Raw genomic sequence first — 15,956 nt, 5'->3', positions numbered from 1 at the left:
GTTTGTCATTTATGTAAGTGATCCAGTAAAGAAGAATTTTTGAGATTACAATGGGATCTTGATCAAATGATTCAATGGGTTGAAAAATGGCAGAAAGAGTTCAATCTGGATAAATACGAGGTATTGCAGTTTGGTACAACAAACAAAGGTATGGCTTATATAATTAATGATAGGGCCTTAGGTAGTTTTGTCGAACAGAAGGGTTCAGGTACATAGTTATTTGAAGTTTGTGTCACACATAGACAGGGTGTTCATAAAGGCATTTAGCACGCTTAGAGACAGAAAGGACTGTCGATGATGGAGTCAGATAACACAGTGTGGAGCTGAGGAACACAGCAGGCCAGGCAGCATCAGAGGAGCAGGAAAGTTGACATTTTGGGTCGGGACCTACTTACCTTCATTGTTCAGTCCTTTGAATAGAGGAGTTGGGAAGTCATGGTGAGGTTGTACAGGACATTGGTGAGGCCTCTTCTGGAATACATTGTCACCCAGTTATGGGAAGAATACTATTAAGCGAGAGTTCATTCGGAAGATATTTAGATTAGATTAGATTCCCTACAGTGTGAAAACAGGCCCTTTGGCCCAATATGTCCACACTGCCCCTTGAAGCATCCCACCCAGACCCATCCCCCAATAACCCACATACCCCTGAACACTTACGGCCAATTTAGCATGGCCAAACCACATAGCCTGCACATCTTTGGACCGTGGAAGGAAACTGGAGCACCCGGAAGAAACCCACGCAGACATGGGGAGAATGCGCAAATTCCACACAGACAGTCGCCCGAGGTTGGAATTGAACCTGGGTCCCTGGTGCTGTGAGGCTGCAGTGCTAACCGCTGAGCCATTATCAAGATGATGCCAGGTACGGAAAGTTTGAGTTATAAAGAAAGGCTGGATAGGCTGGGACTTTTTCACTGGACCACAGGAGGTTGAGAGGTGACCTTATAGAAGTTTATAAAATAATGAGAGTTAGATAGGGTTAATGGTGGTTGTCTTTTCCCAAGGATGTGGGATTTCAAGACTGGAACACATTTTTAGGGTGAAAGAAATGAGATTTGAAAAAGACATGAAGGGCAAATTTTTCTTCACAGAGGATGGTTCATGTATGGAATGAACTTTCTGAGGAAATGGTGGAAGTGGGTACAATTACAATGCTTAAAAGTCATCTGGAAAAATACATGAATACAAAAAGTTTGGAGGGATACGGGCGAGCAGCAGGCAGGTGGGATTAGTTTAGTTTGGGATTATGTTTGACTTGGTCTGGTTGGACCAAAGGGTGGTTTCCATGCTGTGTGGCTCAATGACTAATCTACTCCATGAAAGCCTGTGTGGAGCCTGAGGTTTCAGTCCATGATGAAGACCTGTCAGCAGTTCACTTATAACACCTTTCCCCATGCTGTCTACACTGATATCTACAATGTTAGAATTACTAAAGCAAGTGTCGTGTTCGACAGACTTCAAACTTTGTTGAGGGAGTAAACAGGAATAAGTCTACTAAACTCACCTTCAACGGAACATCACTCAACCTGCTCAATCTCCCTTATTGTTCCTGAACTCAAAAGTCAGGAAAATGATGCTAAATTTGTAGACAAATTTATAACTTTAGACTTTGAGCACCGTGTACAGTTCACTACACCTCTCCTTCCCAACTGTCACCTGCACACAAACAAAAATGGTATCAAAGCACTCAAAAATATGCAACGAAACCTGAATCGAGTGGATGCAACAATGAAGAAAGATTGAGCAGGTCAGGTGTCTTTTCTCTAGTTAAGAGCAGATCTGATTGAGGTTTTTACAGTGAGGAAGGGCTTCAACAGAATGGGGATAGAGGAACAGTTTCAACAAATGGGCAGATACAGAACAAGGGGAGTTGAATACAGGATAGGCACTAGCACTTCAAGTAAAGAATCAACGATGAATTTAGATATACAGGCGGTGAGGACATGAAGTTACCACTACATGCAGTGCTTGAGGTGAAAAACACTGGTGCCTAATCTTGGCACATATCCACGGAGAGGGTGAGGAAAGACAATTAGTCATGGTGTATAAACAACAACGTTCAGCAGGTGGTCAAATGACTCATTTCTGCACTGTAGTTTTAAGGATGCTGGATTCTAATCTTGAGTCAGCTTGAAATCATGTTTCAGTTATTGTCATCGTGTCGTGATTTTTAAAAAAAACTGTCATTACTTTTCAACCCTATTCCTGTTACACTGATCACCTTCCTGGCTTTGAGGTAACAAGGTGTAGAGCTGGACGAACACAGCAGGCCAAGCAGCATCAGAGGAGCAGGAAGGCTGATATTTCGGGCCTAGACCCTTCATCAGAAAATCAGTTTTTCCGAAGAAGGGTCTAGGCCCGAAACATCAGCCTTCCTGCTCCTATGATGCTGCTTGGCCAGCTGTGTTCATCCAGCTCTACACCTTGTTATCTTGGATTCTCCAGCATCTGCAGTTCCTATTATCTCTGATACACCTTCCTGGCTTCAATGTTAGCTGATGTTGTGAATGGCTTTCTCACCTCATATGCTTCCTTCTGCCACAAACCTACCCTTATCACTTTCCTCCTCAAAAAAATTTTACCCTTTCATTCCTTGCAAAGTGCCACTGCATCTCTAATGTTCCACTCTTGTGCAGAGCCCTTGAAAATGCTATCACTCCCAAACACGTACCCATCTTTCTTGCAACTTCATGTTTGAATTTCTCTGGTTTTTGCCTCTGCCACAATATCAAAACGGTTCTTGTCGAAGTTACAAATGATATCCTAAATGACTGCTGCAGAGGGAAATTAATTTTGTCATGTCTTCAACATTTGAAATGGATGACCATCAAACTCTGCTCCAATACCTCTCTACCTTTGTCCAGCTGAGGTGCACTATACTTTTCTTCTTGCAATTCTTACCTCAGTTGCCTTTCAGGTTGTTGTTGTCATTTTCTACTGTAATCAGTGATACCATATCCTAAATACGGTTTCTAACTCCGACATTTAATTTAGCTTTCCCTGTTTGTTACTTACCTTCACTTTAGGCTTCCTCATCCTGATCTCTTCTATGCTAACTTGTCCTATTTAATTTCTTCCAATTTGTCCAGCTCTTATAATTTCCTGTATACCTGAAAATTAATTTGCCTTCCAAGCTGCTTACACCATTTTCTCACTCCTTACCATTTACACTCTTCTCCAAAGCCAGAACTGCAAGTAAAAAGGTACTGACTTTAAGTGTATACTAGCTCCTTTGCCGCAGAACTGACATCAGTGGCCCAAAAATTTATATGCTCTCTCTATCCAAAACAGGACACTAGCCATTCCTATACCTTTTTAACAATTATACTGCTGTCCTTGTTAGCAAGTGCCACTGATGTTAATCCTAAGATTAGTCAGCCTCAGCTGATTTTTGAACCCCATTCACTTGTAGTCACTCGAGCACTTGCAATATTTACAACTCACTTGACATTTCCAATAAACAGATTATGTGGTTTTTGACCATACTATTGTTCAGGGGAGCTTGCTGTGTGCAAATAGTCTGCCACATTTTCTAACACTAGAACAGTGATTATACATTAAATTATTCTTGGCAGTGAACAGCTTTGTGACATCAAGAGGTTGTGACAAAAGCTCTAGAAATGCAAGTCGATCTTTGTTTTACATTTGTTGAACAGAAACTGGCACCTAATTTTAACATGCTTCATTGATTTAATTAGAAGGAGCAACACTCAGCTATTCCGAAAGTTGTGACTTGGTGGTTAGCTGAACCAGCTTGTGTGATACTGAGCCACACACATTAGGAAGGTCCCACAATGAATTCCGTGTTAATTTATCCACGTTGGGTCAGTGGTGGAAACTGGCCCAGAGTTTTCACTAATCTGAGGACAAGGAGAAAAGCAAGAACAGTCACTTTTTGTTATGGTCCAGTGATCCCAAATGGAGTGTATACAGGCAAGGTCAAGCTCAGCTAGAACGCTGAGTATCCATTAGGTGATGTAATGATGCTGAAACTGATAATAATGCTGTCATAGTATATGGAGGTAGAGTTTGATCAGCCTGGCAAATGGAAAACATGTCAGTCCTGGAGGCTGCATAGTAGAAATCTGTAAGCCCAATTCTGAGCAACACTACTGAAAAACAAGAGAACCTCAGCATTGAAAAGACACAATTGATACAGGACCACGGCAATACAATACATGTCATTCAATGTACAAAGGAGGTAAATCTGGAGCAACAGTACAAGTCAAGGCATGAACACAGATGAATGAAGAGGACTGCTTCATATTGATGAATTGCATTATGGACCAACATACAGGGAGCTTTCATGCAATGTGCAATTAAAGAATGTCTCTTTTTCTGAGCTGTGGATTCAAATGTTTTGATTATTTTAGAAGCTTTCGGTTGTTATAATAAGGCAGGGAGGTACATGGGGCTGGGGTTTATTGTCTAGACAGGAGAATGAAGATAAGTTGAGCAAGATTCCTTATCAGAACTTAAATTTTCAAAATTATGTGATATAGAAACTTGTCTTCAACCCACTATTGGCGATCAAATTCCAAGGACAGGATTTTTGTCTTTGAGGTATCACCTGGGAATACATGATCCAAGCACCATCCTCACACCCGCGCCCCCCCACCTCCAACTCTCTTCATCCCAAGGATCTCAGTGCCACTTTCCAATGGCAGAATGCAGAGCTGGGCAGGTCAGAAAATTGGCCCCGTTGCTGCATTATTGATCCATTTCTCAACATTTTTGTTAGGGCGTTAGCCCTCATCTCTCAAAACACTCTCTTCACCCTCCACGTCCCTATCACACATTCCAAACCCTGGCCCTACACCTATGCTGCTGCTAAACTTTATACGTTTTCCATACCCAGATCTTCAGTACCTAGTGTATGCAGAATCAATGAGCCATAAAAGTCATTTGAACGATCATACAAACTACCTAAATTAATCACCATCCATTCAGAAATATTTCAAAGCAACATTATTCTCTCAGCAGCTCGTAAGCGGTTGAACAAAGCCAGCTCAATTTGGTGTTTATTTATTCAATTATGGGATATGGATGTCACTGGATAGGCCAGAATTTGTTGACCTTGAGGAGTTGGTGGTGAGCTGCATTCTTGAGTAGGTGCAGTCTATGTTTTCTGGGTAGACCCCACAATGTTGTTGGGGAGGTGTTTCAGGGTGATAACCCAAAAGTAAAGGAACGATATACGTCCAGGTTGTGATGGTGAGTGACCCAGAGGGGAACTTGCAAATGGTGGTGTTTCGAAGTATCTGTTGCCCATGTCCTTCTGGATGATGATAGTCATCGGTTCGGAAGCTGCTGTCTGAGTAGCCTTGATAAATTTCTGCTGTGATTGAGCTTCAGAGGTGGAAGGAGTGCATGTCCATGAATATTGTACCAGTCAAGTGGTTTTTTTTGTTCTAGATGTCGTTGGTGTTGCATTCATCCAGGCAACAGGGAGAATTCCATCACACTCCTGACTTGTGCCGTGTTGATAATGGACAGACTTTGGGGCGTCAGTCAGTGAGTTACTCATTGCAGGACTTCTAGCCTCTCATCTGCTCTTGTAGCCGTTTTATTTATTTGGCTCATCCTGCTCAGTTTCCACTCAGTGGTGGCTCCCAGAATGTTACAAGTGGGGGGGGTTCAGTGATAGTAATGTTATTGGAAGTCAAGGGGCAATGATGAGATTCTAACTTTAAAGAATCAGAGTGTTAGGGTACAAAAAGAGGCCATCTGACCCTTTGTGTATGTACTGGCTCTTCAAATGAGTTTACTGGACGTAGTTATTGACTGGTATTTGTGTTGCATCAATGTTACTTGTTACTTGTCACGGTCTTTCTGCATTTGGGCATGGGCTGCTTCAATATTTGGGTAGTGGTGAATGTGCTGAACATTGGTGATTGCACAATGAACATCCCCACCTCTTACCATATGAAGGAGGGAAGGTCATTGATGAAGCAGCTGAAGATGGTTCAACTTAGGCTACTACTCTGAGGAGCTCAGGCAAGGTTGTTCTGGAAGGGAAATAACTTATCTCCAACAACCACAATCAGCTTGCATTGTGCTGGTTGTGACTCAAACCATTGGAGAGTTTTCCCATTGACTCCAGTTCTGTTAGGACTCCTTGATGTCACACTCTTGTCAAATGTAGCCTTAACGTTGAGGGCAGTCACTTTCCTCTCATCCCTGGAATTCTGCTCCTTTGTCCATGTTTGAACCAAGACTGTAATGAGGTCTGGAGCTGAGCAGACCCGGCAGAACCAAACTGTTGAACGGTTTATTGTTAAGTATGTATGCAAGGAATGAGATGCAGCAAAAGGATAGCTTTGATGCCATTTTGTGTCTTGACTGTCTCAAGTATCAATTTACGATGAATTCTATTTGACCTTCCAGAGCAGCTCCACTTGCTTCAGCTCATCTACACCCTGGCATCTCTTTGAAGAAATGAAAGGAGGAAGAGGATGCTAGCACAGCAATCGCATGAACTGCCTCTTTTGTTGTTTTATGCCAGTCCTAAAACTTGGCACACAACAGGAAGGCACAATAGGCAATGCAATGTGACAGCATGAAAATTAAAAACTTAAAGACTAGGAGCAATGGGCAGAGATGCAAATGTGGCTGCTGACTTGCTATCTTAGACCACTGTACAAAATCAAGACCTAATCCATTCACACAAGATGTGGTTGATGTACATGTAAATGAACTGTCCAGTACGGTGTGCTGTTAAAAAGCCAATGGCATCCTGCACCAAAGTATTTAATTTTCTCTGATTATTTACTGCAGAGACATGAAACAATCAATGGACCCCTTATCAGCAAATGGACAGAGTTTTGAAATCCCAGCAGTCTGCATGTCAGACTTCCCAATATTCCCTTTGGACCTCATATTGATCAGACTCCATCAGTTCTCAGAGCGCTCAGCTTGAACACTGCAATAACACACAAGGTGGCAAAGACCTGGGCAAATCTAATGAACAATTATTGACACGGACAGCCCATGTGGAAACTGAAACACCACGTTCAATGTGGTAATACTGAGTAGACTGTAAATGAGAACAATCTTTTTGTTGGTTCACAATTAAAAGCCCAATTTAAAGCAAAATATATAACCTAAGTTGCCAATACAAACATCAAAATGCAAGAGATCAGTTTGCATTTCTGTAGAGACTTGAACTTGACAAAATGCCCACATACCTTCATAGGAATGGACACAAAATTAACACTAAGACACAAAGAATTATTAGAGCAGATGGTCAACAGCTTGGTCAATGGGGTATGTTTTAAACAGCATCATAAAGCAGAAAAGAGAGAAAGACAGGCAGAGAGGATCGGGAAAGCAGGTGCAGGCTAAGCACATTAAAGGGTCAAGGTATAATGTCAATGATGGGTTAAGACAGTGATGGCTGCACAAGAAAGACCAGAATTAGAAGAACACATAGACCTTTAGAGAGGAAAGGGTGGATAGTCCTTGGAAATGTCAAACACTAGGAGTCATAGGCTTAAGATGAGACGGAAAAAATTTAAAGGCAATGTGTGAGGCTAGTTTTTTTTTACACAGAGTGTAGTAGTGCCTGGAACATGCTATCAGGGAAGGTGGTAGAAGCTGATATGATACAACGTTTAAGAGAATTTAGACAGACACATGAACAGACAGAGAACTGAGGGATATGGACCATGTGCAGGCATATGGGATTAGTTTAGAATAACATCATAGTGACACAGACATGGTGGTCCTGTGCTGTACTATTTTATGTTGCTCTAGTTGTAGGGCTGGAGGAAGGTTCCAAATACAGCCTGTGAAGTTGAATGCTCACTTTATTGCTTTACTTAAGGGTTATTTCTGAAATTAAAGTCATTAAAATATTAGGCAAAATATGTTGTCTCATAATCAATTATTGTAGAAAGTTGCATGCAAGCAACATTCTTTTTCAAGTAATAGAGCATTAAATGGGATGAAGTTAGGTTCATTTGGGAATAAAAAAAAATTCAATTAAGAAGATGTCAATCTGAGCTGATGTTGCATATCATTCAGCTGCCAGTTAAACAAAGGCACCAGCAGAGACTGGACAATAAATTTACTGTACAATGCTTTAGTCATTGGTTGGCTGAGTCAACATGTTACTGACCCTAAATATGCAGCCTGCTACAGCAATATTTACTGCACAGCTGCTAAGTGGCCGATCACTGTGCCAACAGTGGGCTGCCCAGTGAGGCATCACTGCGCCAACCGTGGACTGCCCAGTAAGGCATCACTGCGCCAATATTGGGCTACTTATGGAAATGTATTCAACTGTGACTGGGTGATAAAAAAATAGTCTCTGGGTCCAAGATTTCTTTGGAGGGTTCTGGGGAACAGTGAAATTTACCCACTGGAAGTTCAAACTTCCCATGGAGGCTTGGCACTGGGGCTTCTGAGGTGTTGCATAATACATCTTCTGAGTTCATTATTCCTCCAACATATCATAGAATGGTATAACATGGACACAGCAATTTGGTCATCATACTAGTGCCAGCTCTTTTGAAAGAAATAAAATCCAAAAGAACTGTGGATGCTGTAAATCAGGAACAAAAACAGAAGTTTCTGGAAAAGCTCAGCAGGTCTGGAAAAAAAAAATCAGAGCTAACATTTTGGGTCCAGGAGACCCTTCCTCAGAACTGATGGTAGCTAGGAAAACGTCTGTTTAGATGCAGAAGGTAGGGGAGGGAATAGGGAGTAAGCGATAAGTAGGGATTGAACCCAAATAGACAGAAGAGCAGTTGGATCAACAAAGGAGTTGATAACGGTCTGGCTAGCAGAGTGAATAGATGTTAATGGGGACGGTTAGAGACTAAAAATTGGTAGTGTGTAATGGAAGACGATGTTTTCTGAAGAAGGGTCTCGGCCTGAAACTACAACCTTCCTGCTCCTGTGATGCTGCTTGGCCTGCTGTGTTCATCCAGCTCTACACCTTGTTATCTGTGATAACAAGGCCTGGTGTGTGGGAGAGGGAGCTAGGACATGGGAGAGTTTAGGCCCTAAAATTATTGAACTCCATATTGAGTTCATTCTGGCAGCATCTGTGAAGAAAAAAAATCAGAGTTAACCAGTGACCCTTCTTCAGAACTGATGGCAGCTGGGAAAACGTTGGTTTATATACAGCAGATAGGGGTTAGGGAGTAAAAAATAAGTAGGGATACAGCCCATTGCCCTGCTCCTTCCCTACAGCCCTGTAATTTTTCCCCTTCAAATAATTATCCAATTCCCTTGAAAGCTGCTCTTGCCACTTGTTCAGTCGGTTAAGTCACGAACGATCCATTGAGGGACTACCCTCCCACCATGAGCAGCAAAAAATGTGATCACATAGATTTTTTTTTCTTGAAATACAACTGGCAATCTGGGAACAGCTAGTATTTGTTTTTCTCGTTTTCATTCCTCAGCAAGCAAACAGGTAGTATTAGCTGTGGATGCCTGGTACCTTCATATTGAAACATTTCAGCATATTTTACACAAATTAATTTTAAAGCTCTGAAGTTCCATTAACATAATCCAAGTGACCCATTGTTTCCTGTGACAGCCAAAGTCATCCATGAAAGACATCACAGTTGAACCTATCATGATATGAGCCGAAGAAATAGGCCTGGCTGATTTTATTTCCTTTTATTAATCCATTTGTATAAAAATTACAGCATATGAACAGGCCATTCAACATGATGTTTATGCTTCACACATCCTTCTTCATCTAATCCTATCAACATATCCTCTTACGGTTTTCTCCCTCATGTGTGCATTTGGTTTCCCATTAAAATCATCCAACCTGGGACAAAATACAAGATGACATTAATAGACTTGCAGAATGGCACATAATTGGCAAATTAATTTCAATATAAATAGCTGTGATGCGTTACACTTTGCTGGGAAGAATAAGGGGGCCAAATACTCTTTGGAACATAAAAATCCAAATGGGATAATGAAACGATGTACAGTTACAATAATTTCTAAAAGTCGTGATTCATGTTAAGAGTGCCGTAAACAAAAAGAAACAAAACTCAGTGGTTCACTTCTACAATGACAGAATTGAGTAGTGGAGAAGATATCCCAAACTTGCATCAAACCTTGGTTTGACCATACTTGGGAGTGGTGCCAACAGTTCTGGTCTCTATATCACAAAATTAATACAGAGGGATAATTGAAAAGAAGCAAAATATCAGATAACAGATTACATCCAAACTGAGAGGTTACACTCATAACTGACTCTTTTTTCCTAAGAAAAAGGCTGAAAGGTGACTGGAGAGAGATTTGAACAATCATTAGGCATTAAATAAATATACAGAAATCATTTCTATTTGTGGGAGGTTGCGTGTATGTATCGCATTGCCATAATGGTAAGATCATTACTAATAAATTCCACAGAACATTATAGTATGGTATAGTACAGGAGGAAGCCACTGGGCTCATCATATATGTGCTGGCTCTTCGAAAGACCGATCCAATTAGTTCCACTCTCCTGACTTTCTAAATGGCCCAGAAAATTTCTCTCTCCTTCAAATACTTGTCCAATTTTCTTCTGAAAGTTACTACTGAACCTGCTTCCAGCATCCATTCAAGCAGTGCATTCTGGATCATAGTAACTGACTGCATAAAAAATGTTCCTCATCTCCCCTCTTGTTTTTTGCCAATTGCCTTCAAGTTACATCCTCTGATTACTGACCATTCCTCCAATGTTTATTTACTGAATTTTGAACACCTCAATCAATTTCACCCCTCGCCCTGTAACCTCGATGCTCGAAAGAGAACACTTCAGTTTCTCTCACCTCTCTATAAAACTAGCAGAAATAAGTAAAGCTCACTTACAGCCTCTCCAAGGTCTTGACACCATGCTAAAATGTGCCCGGGTTTGGACACAACACTGAGACCTATTTATTGTCTTATAATGATTTCACATAACTACATAAGACAAGAAGCATGTGTGATCTTTTTAAACACAAGAAACTTCTTGATACAAATGGGGTCAGAGAATGAGGAGCTTGGTATCAGGAAGGGTATCTTGGAGAACATGTATTTCAGAGAAGCTTGCCGAAGGATAGTAGGAGATGCTGATAGGATTAAGAGAGGTAGTAGGGTTGTAGGAGGCTGGAACATAAATGCCAGTATTAATCAATCAGGCCAAGTGTCTTGTTTCTGCTCTTGCAGTTTCAGATAACCTCTGTTATTTATCCACTGTTCTTCGCTCTATCAAGGACGGTGCAGTCCCATGCCACTTTGAGTAGTGTATTTTGAGTTGCGTATTTAACTGCTAAACTATTGACAGTAATGGGAATCAGTCACCCAAAAGTCTCACTGAAAGAACCACAAGAAAAAGAAGCCTCTGATCCTTTTATAAGTGGATTATGGGGTTTGTGATCATTAGAAAGTAGGCAGTCACCTAATTTGGGACAAATAAAAGGAAAACTTTCATCTACAATTTATGTAACTGCAAAGCTTACTGAAATCCAGACAAGGGGCACTCATAGGAGGCAAGAATTTTAAAGATAAATTTAATATGCTGTGACTTAACCATGCTATTTTTAACCCTTAACAATAATAAATTTAATCTTACATTAGGGAGAAACTATAGTGAAGACTACACAGCCAATTATAAATTTTCAGCTACCCAGCTTGCACTGATGAATTCTGACTAATGAATGTGTGTGGTTCATTTGGGATAAAAGATGTCATTTCAGCATCAACAGAAGCACTGTAATCATCTACATAGGCTACACTTCAGATATTTTGGAAAGCAACAGGAGTGACTACTTCAGTTCAAAATGATTATTTCATTCACATTTAACACCAAATTTAAAGGAGATATACAAAAATAGAGGGGCCAACACTATCTGAAAAGACTGGACAGGTTGGGGCTGTATTCATTCAAAGAGAAGGCTAAGGGCTGATTGAATAGAAAACTCTGACATTTTGTTTTATTCTTTCATGGGATATAAGCATCATGGGCAAGGATGCAACATTCATCCCCATCAGAGAAGATGCTGGTGAGGCATTTCCTTGAAAGTGTGCAGTTTGTATGGTATAGGTATTTTCCAGTGCTATTTATAAAGGCAGATCCAGGATTTTGATCCAGCAACAGTAAAGAAACAGCAATATAGTTCCAAGACAAGTCTGACTTGAAGGTAAACCATGTAAACAATTAGGAGGCTGGAAGAACCACAGCAGGGCAGGCAGCATCTGGAGGATTTTGGTTTATTACTCTTCTTCAGGTCTGGATGTGGTGTAGGGGAAGCTGCAGATTAAGTGTGAGGGGCAAGGATTGGAAGTGTAATGGTGGTGATAGGTGGACACTAGTAGTAGGTGCAACCAGGTTGGTCGATGGGAAGGATGAATCCGGTTGGTGGCTGAAAGGGAGGGTCAGAATGTGGAATGGAAAAGAGGAGGTAGGGCTGGAAGGGGATGGGTAGCAATGTTGTTTGAAATTGGAGAACTCAATGTTGAGTCCTCCAATCTGTAGGGTGCCAGGCAGAAGATAAGGTGTTGTTCTTCGAATTTGCATTCCGAGTCGCTGTGACACTGGAGGAGGCTGAGGATGGACATGTCTAAGGGCGAGTAGGATGGGGAGTTGAAATGGGGGGCGACCAGGAGGTTAGGTTGGCTGTTATGGGCTAGGCAGTGATGCTTGGCGAGTATCCTACTCCAGACCCCCCAAAACTCCATCCATGAACCTTGCCGAATATTCACCATTCCACTGGGCCTCAAAATCTCTGAGACCAAGTTGTCTATCCTCAGTAAAGGGCCCACATTTGAACCGTTCCACACCTATCTCAATGAGTTCAGTACCTGCCACGTCGTGGAGCTCTTCTTCCGCCACCTCTGCCTCCATGCCTTCTTATTCAATAAAGACTCCTAACTGCTCTCCAGGGATTCCTTCCCCCAAGTGGAGGCCCCCTGACGGCCTCTTACCTGCCCTGGGACTTCTTCATTGCTAACTGCCAATGCCACCTCGGCCACCTTGAATACTCTACCACCCCCCTCACCCACTCCAACCTCTCCCCCTCCAAACGTGCAGCACTCCATTCTCTCTGCACCAATCCTCATTTCACTATCAAACCTGCTGACAAAGGTGGGGCAATAGTGGTCTGGAGGATGGACCATTATATCGCAGAGGCTGAATGCCAACTCTCTGACACCATGTCCTACCTCCCCCTTGACCACAACCCCACCATGGTACATCAAGCCACTGTCTCCCACATTGTCCATAATCTCATTGCTTCAGGTGATCTCCCTTCCGTCTCCAGCCTTATTGTTCCACTGCCCATTTTTACCTGTTCCCTAAATCCACAAGTCCCCAAGCACCACGGCCAACTCATCGTCTCTGCATGATCCTGCTCCACCAAATCACATCTTCCTACTTTGACTTTATTCTCTCCTCCTTGGTCGAGCACTCCCCACCTATATCCTGGACACAAATCATGTCCTCCACCTCTTTGGTAACTTTAAGTTCCCTGGCCCCCAGTGCATCATCTTTACTATAGACATTCAATCCCAATACACGTCCATACCCTACAAGGACAGCCTTCAGGCTCTCAGTTCTTTCCTCTCTCCAACAGATGTTTCCAGTTGTCCCCACCAATATCCTCCTCTGCCTCGCCGAACTAGTCCTCACCCTCAAGACTTTTCCTTCAAATTCTTCCCACTTTCTCCAAATCCAGGGGGTTGCAATGGGCACTTGCATGTGCCCCAGCTACGCCTGCTTGTTTATCGGTTATGTCGAACCATCCCTCTTCTGTACGTACACCGGTACAGTTCCTCAACTCTTCTGCCGTTACATTGATGACTGCAACAGTACTGCATCCTGCACCCAGACTGAAATGGAGTAATACACTAACTTTGCCAACAACTTCCAGCCCATCCTCAAATTCACATGGTCTATCTCAAACACTTCCATCCCCCTTGTTGACCTCTCCATTTCCATTTCTGGTGTCAGATTACATACCAACATTTACTATAAACCCACAGACTCCCCATAGCTACCTACGCTACACCTCCTCTCATCCGGTATCCTGCTTTAAACTCTATCCTGTTTTCCCAATTCCTCCGTCTCTGTTGCATCTGCTCTGACAAGGAAACGTTCCACTCCCAAGCATCCCAGATGTCCGCCTTTTGCAAACAATCTCCCCACTGCCATCCAGACAGCCTTCTACCATGCCTCTTCTATTCCCCACTCACAGCTCTTAACTACCAACCTCCCTCCCAAAGGAATAAAGATACAGTCCCCCTTGTACTCACTTTCCACCCCATTAGCCTCTACATTAAATGTGTCATTCTTAAACACTTCCACCAACTCCAATTAGATCCCATCATCTGAAACATCTTCCACTCCCCACCCCTCTCGGTCTTCCGCAAAGACCATTCCCTTCGCCACTCCTCGGTTTGCACCACACACCCCACCAATCACTCCAATGCATCCAGTACCTTCCCCTGTAACCGGAAAAGATGCAACACCTGCCCACACACCACCTCCCTCACCTCCATTCTAGGCCCTAAACATCCCCTCCAAGGGAGGCAGAGCTTCACCCGTATTTCCTCCAACCTACTTTATTGCATCTAGTGCTCCCGATGTGGTTTTCTCTACATTGGTGAGACCAAAACTAGACTAGGTGACTATTTCGTCAAGCATCTCCAACTGGTCTGTAACAGTCAATCTAACCTGCCAGCTCCAGTTCTATTCCAGGGTACAAATAAACCAGGTGTGTTTGATGCACCACCTATTTCAACTCCCCCTTCGACATGTCTGTCTTTGGCCTTCTCCAGTGTTGCAGTGACTCAGAACCTTACCTTCTGCCAGGGCACCCTACAGCCCGGAGGACTCAAAATTGAGTTCTCCAATTTTAAATAATTTTGCCACCATCCCCCACCTCCTCCCTTCCATTCCATCTTCTGATCCTCCCTTCCAGCCACCAACTGGATTCATCCCTCCTCTTGACCAACCAGGTCATACCACCAGTGTCCATCTATCACCACTATTCTTCCTTTATCTGCAGTTCCCACTAATCCCACATCCAGTCCTGAAGAAGGGTAATACCTGAAATGTTGACTGCTCTTTTCCTCCAGATTCTGCCTGCCCTGCAGTGTTCTTACCGCCTCCTGTTTATCCACCTTGGATTCCAGCATCTGCAGTTTTTTTTGTCTCGGACCAAGGTAAATTATGTATCTACCAGCCTTCTCCTATGCTGCTGGTTTAGAAAGTGCTGTGAAAGGAACCTTCACGAATTTCTGCAGTGCATCTTGAAGATACTGCCCCAGTGCATCAGTGGTACAGGGAATGAATAATTTAAGGTGGTAGATGGGGTGCTAATTAAGCTGGTTGCTTTGTCCTGGATCTTTTGAACTTTATCATTGCTGTTGAATCAGAGTCAGGTACATGTGTCAGTTGTGGGGACAGTCTTAAACTAGATATCATAAACTGTAAGATAGTCACTAATAAATCTTAACAGGGTGTGCTGAAAATTTGGAACTTGCTAGCACTGGGAGTAGCTGAGGTGAATAGCATAGATGCATTTAAAAGGATAACAGATGATACCGTATGAGAGAAAATGGAAAAGAGCGTTATTTTTATAGATTAAGGTGAAGAAGTGTGGGGGGAATTTGTCTGAAGCATAAACTCCAGACCGTACGGCCTATTTCTGTGTTGTTCGTTCGTGTAATTCTATGATGAATTGCAACTCCCAATGAGTCCTCAACTTTCCCTCTGCTCTTATGTACCAAATGACAGGAAACTGCAAGGAACTGATATAACAGCTTTAAAGAGCAGACCGCATAAACCGAAACAAATGATAAGGGACAATTATAATATTAGGTTTCAAAGCTGCAGTAGACTGAAATTACAAGCTACACTCATCAAAGGTATAATTGTTTAACCCACCATCACTTAGGATATCCAACAGCAATCTAATTGTTTAAATGCAGCTGCCAAGGCCACCAGCTGTACGTAA

General features: G+C 42.5%; 1 protein-coding gene across 8 annotated transcripts in view; it reads right to left on the bottom strand.

Annotated features, from left to right (window-relative positions):
- Positions 1-15,956, bottom strand: part of agap1 (ArfGAP with GTPase domain, ankyrin repeat and PH domain 1) — a 667,156-nt gene that overhangs the window by 91,624 nt on the left and 559,576 nt on the right. The window contains exon 14 of one of the 8 annotated variants that reach the window (XM_059647057.1): positions 9,667-9,790. The exons of the other annotated variants lie outside the window; for them this stretch is intronic. Coding sequence (XP_059503040.1) covers positions 9,753-9,790 — 38 coding nt within the window. The 3' untranslated portion in view covers positions 9,667-9,752. Of the gene's footprint in view, positions 1-9,666; positions 9,791-15,956 lie in introns of those variants that run through there. 8 annotated transcript variants of the gene reach the window in all.

The sequence above is a fragment of the Stegostoma tigrinum genome, chromosome 7 (genome assembly GCF_030684315.1).
Source record: "Stegostoma tigrinum isolate sSteTig4 chromosome 7, sSteTig4.hap1, whole genome shotgun sequence".
Lineage (NCBI taxonomy): Eukaryota > Metazoa > Chordata > Chondrichthyes > Orectolobiformes > Stegostomatidae > Stegostoma > Stegostoma tigrinum.
Note: the sequence above shows the minus strand (reverse complement) of the source record. Positions and strands in the feature narration are given on the sequence as shown.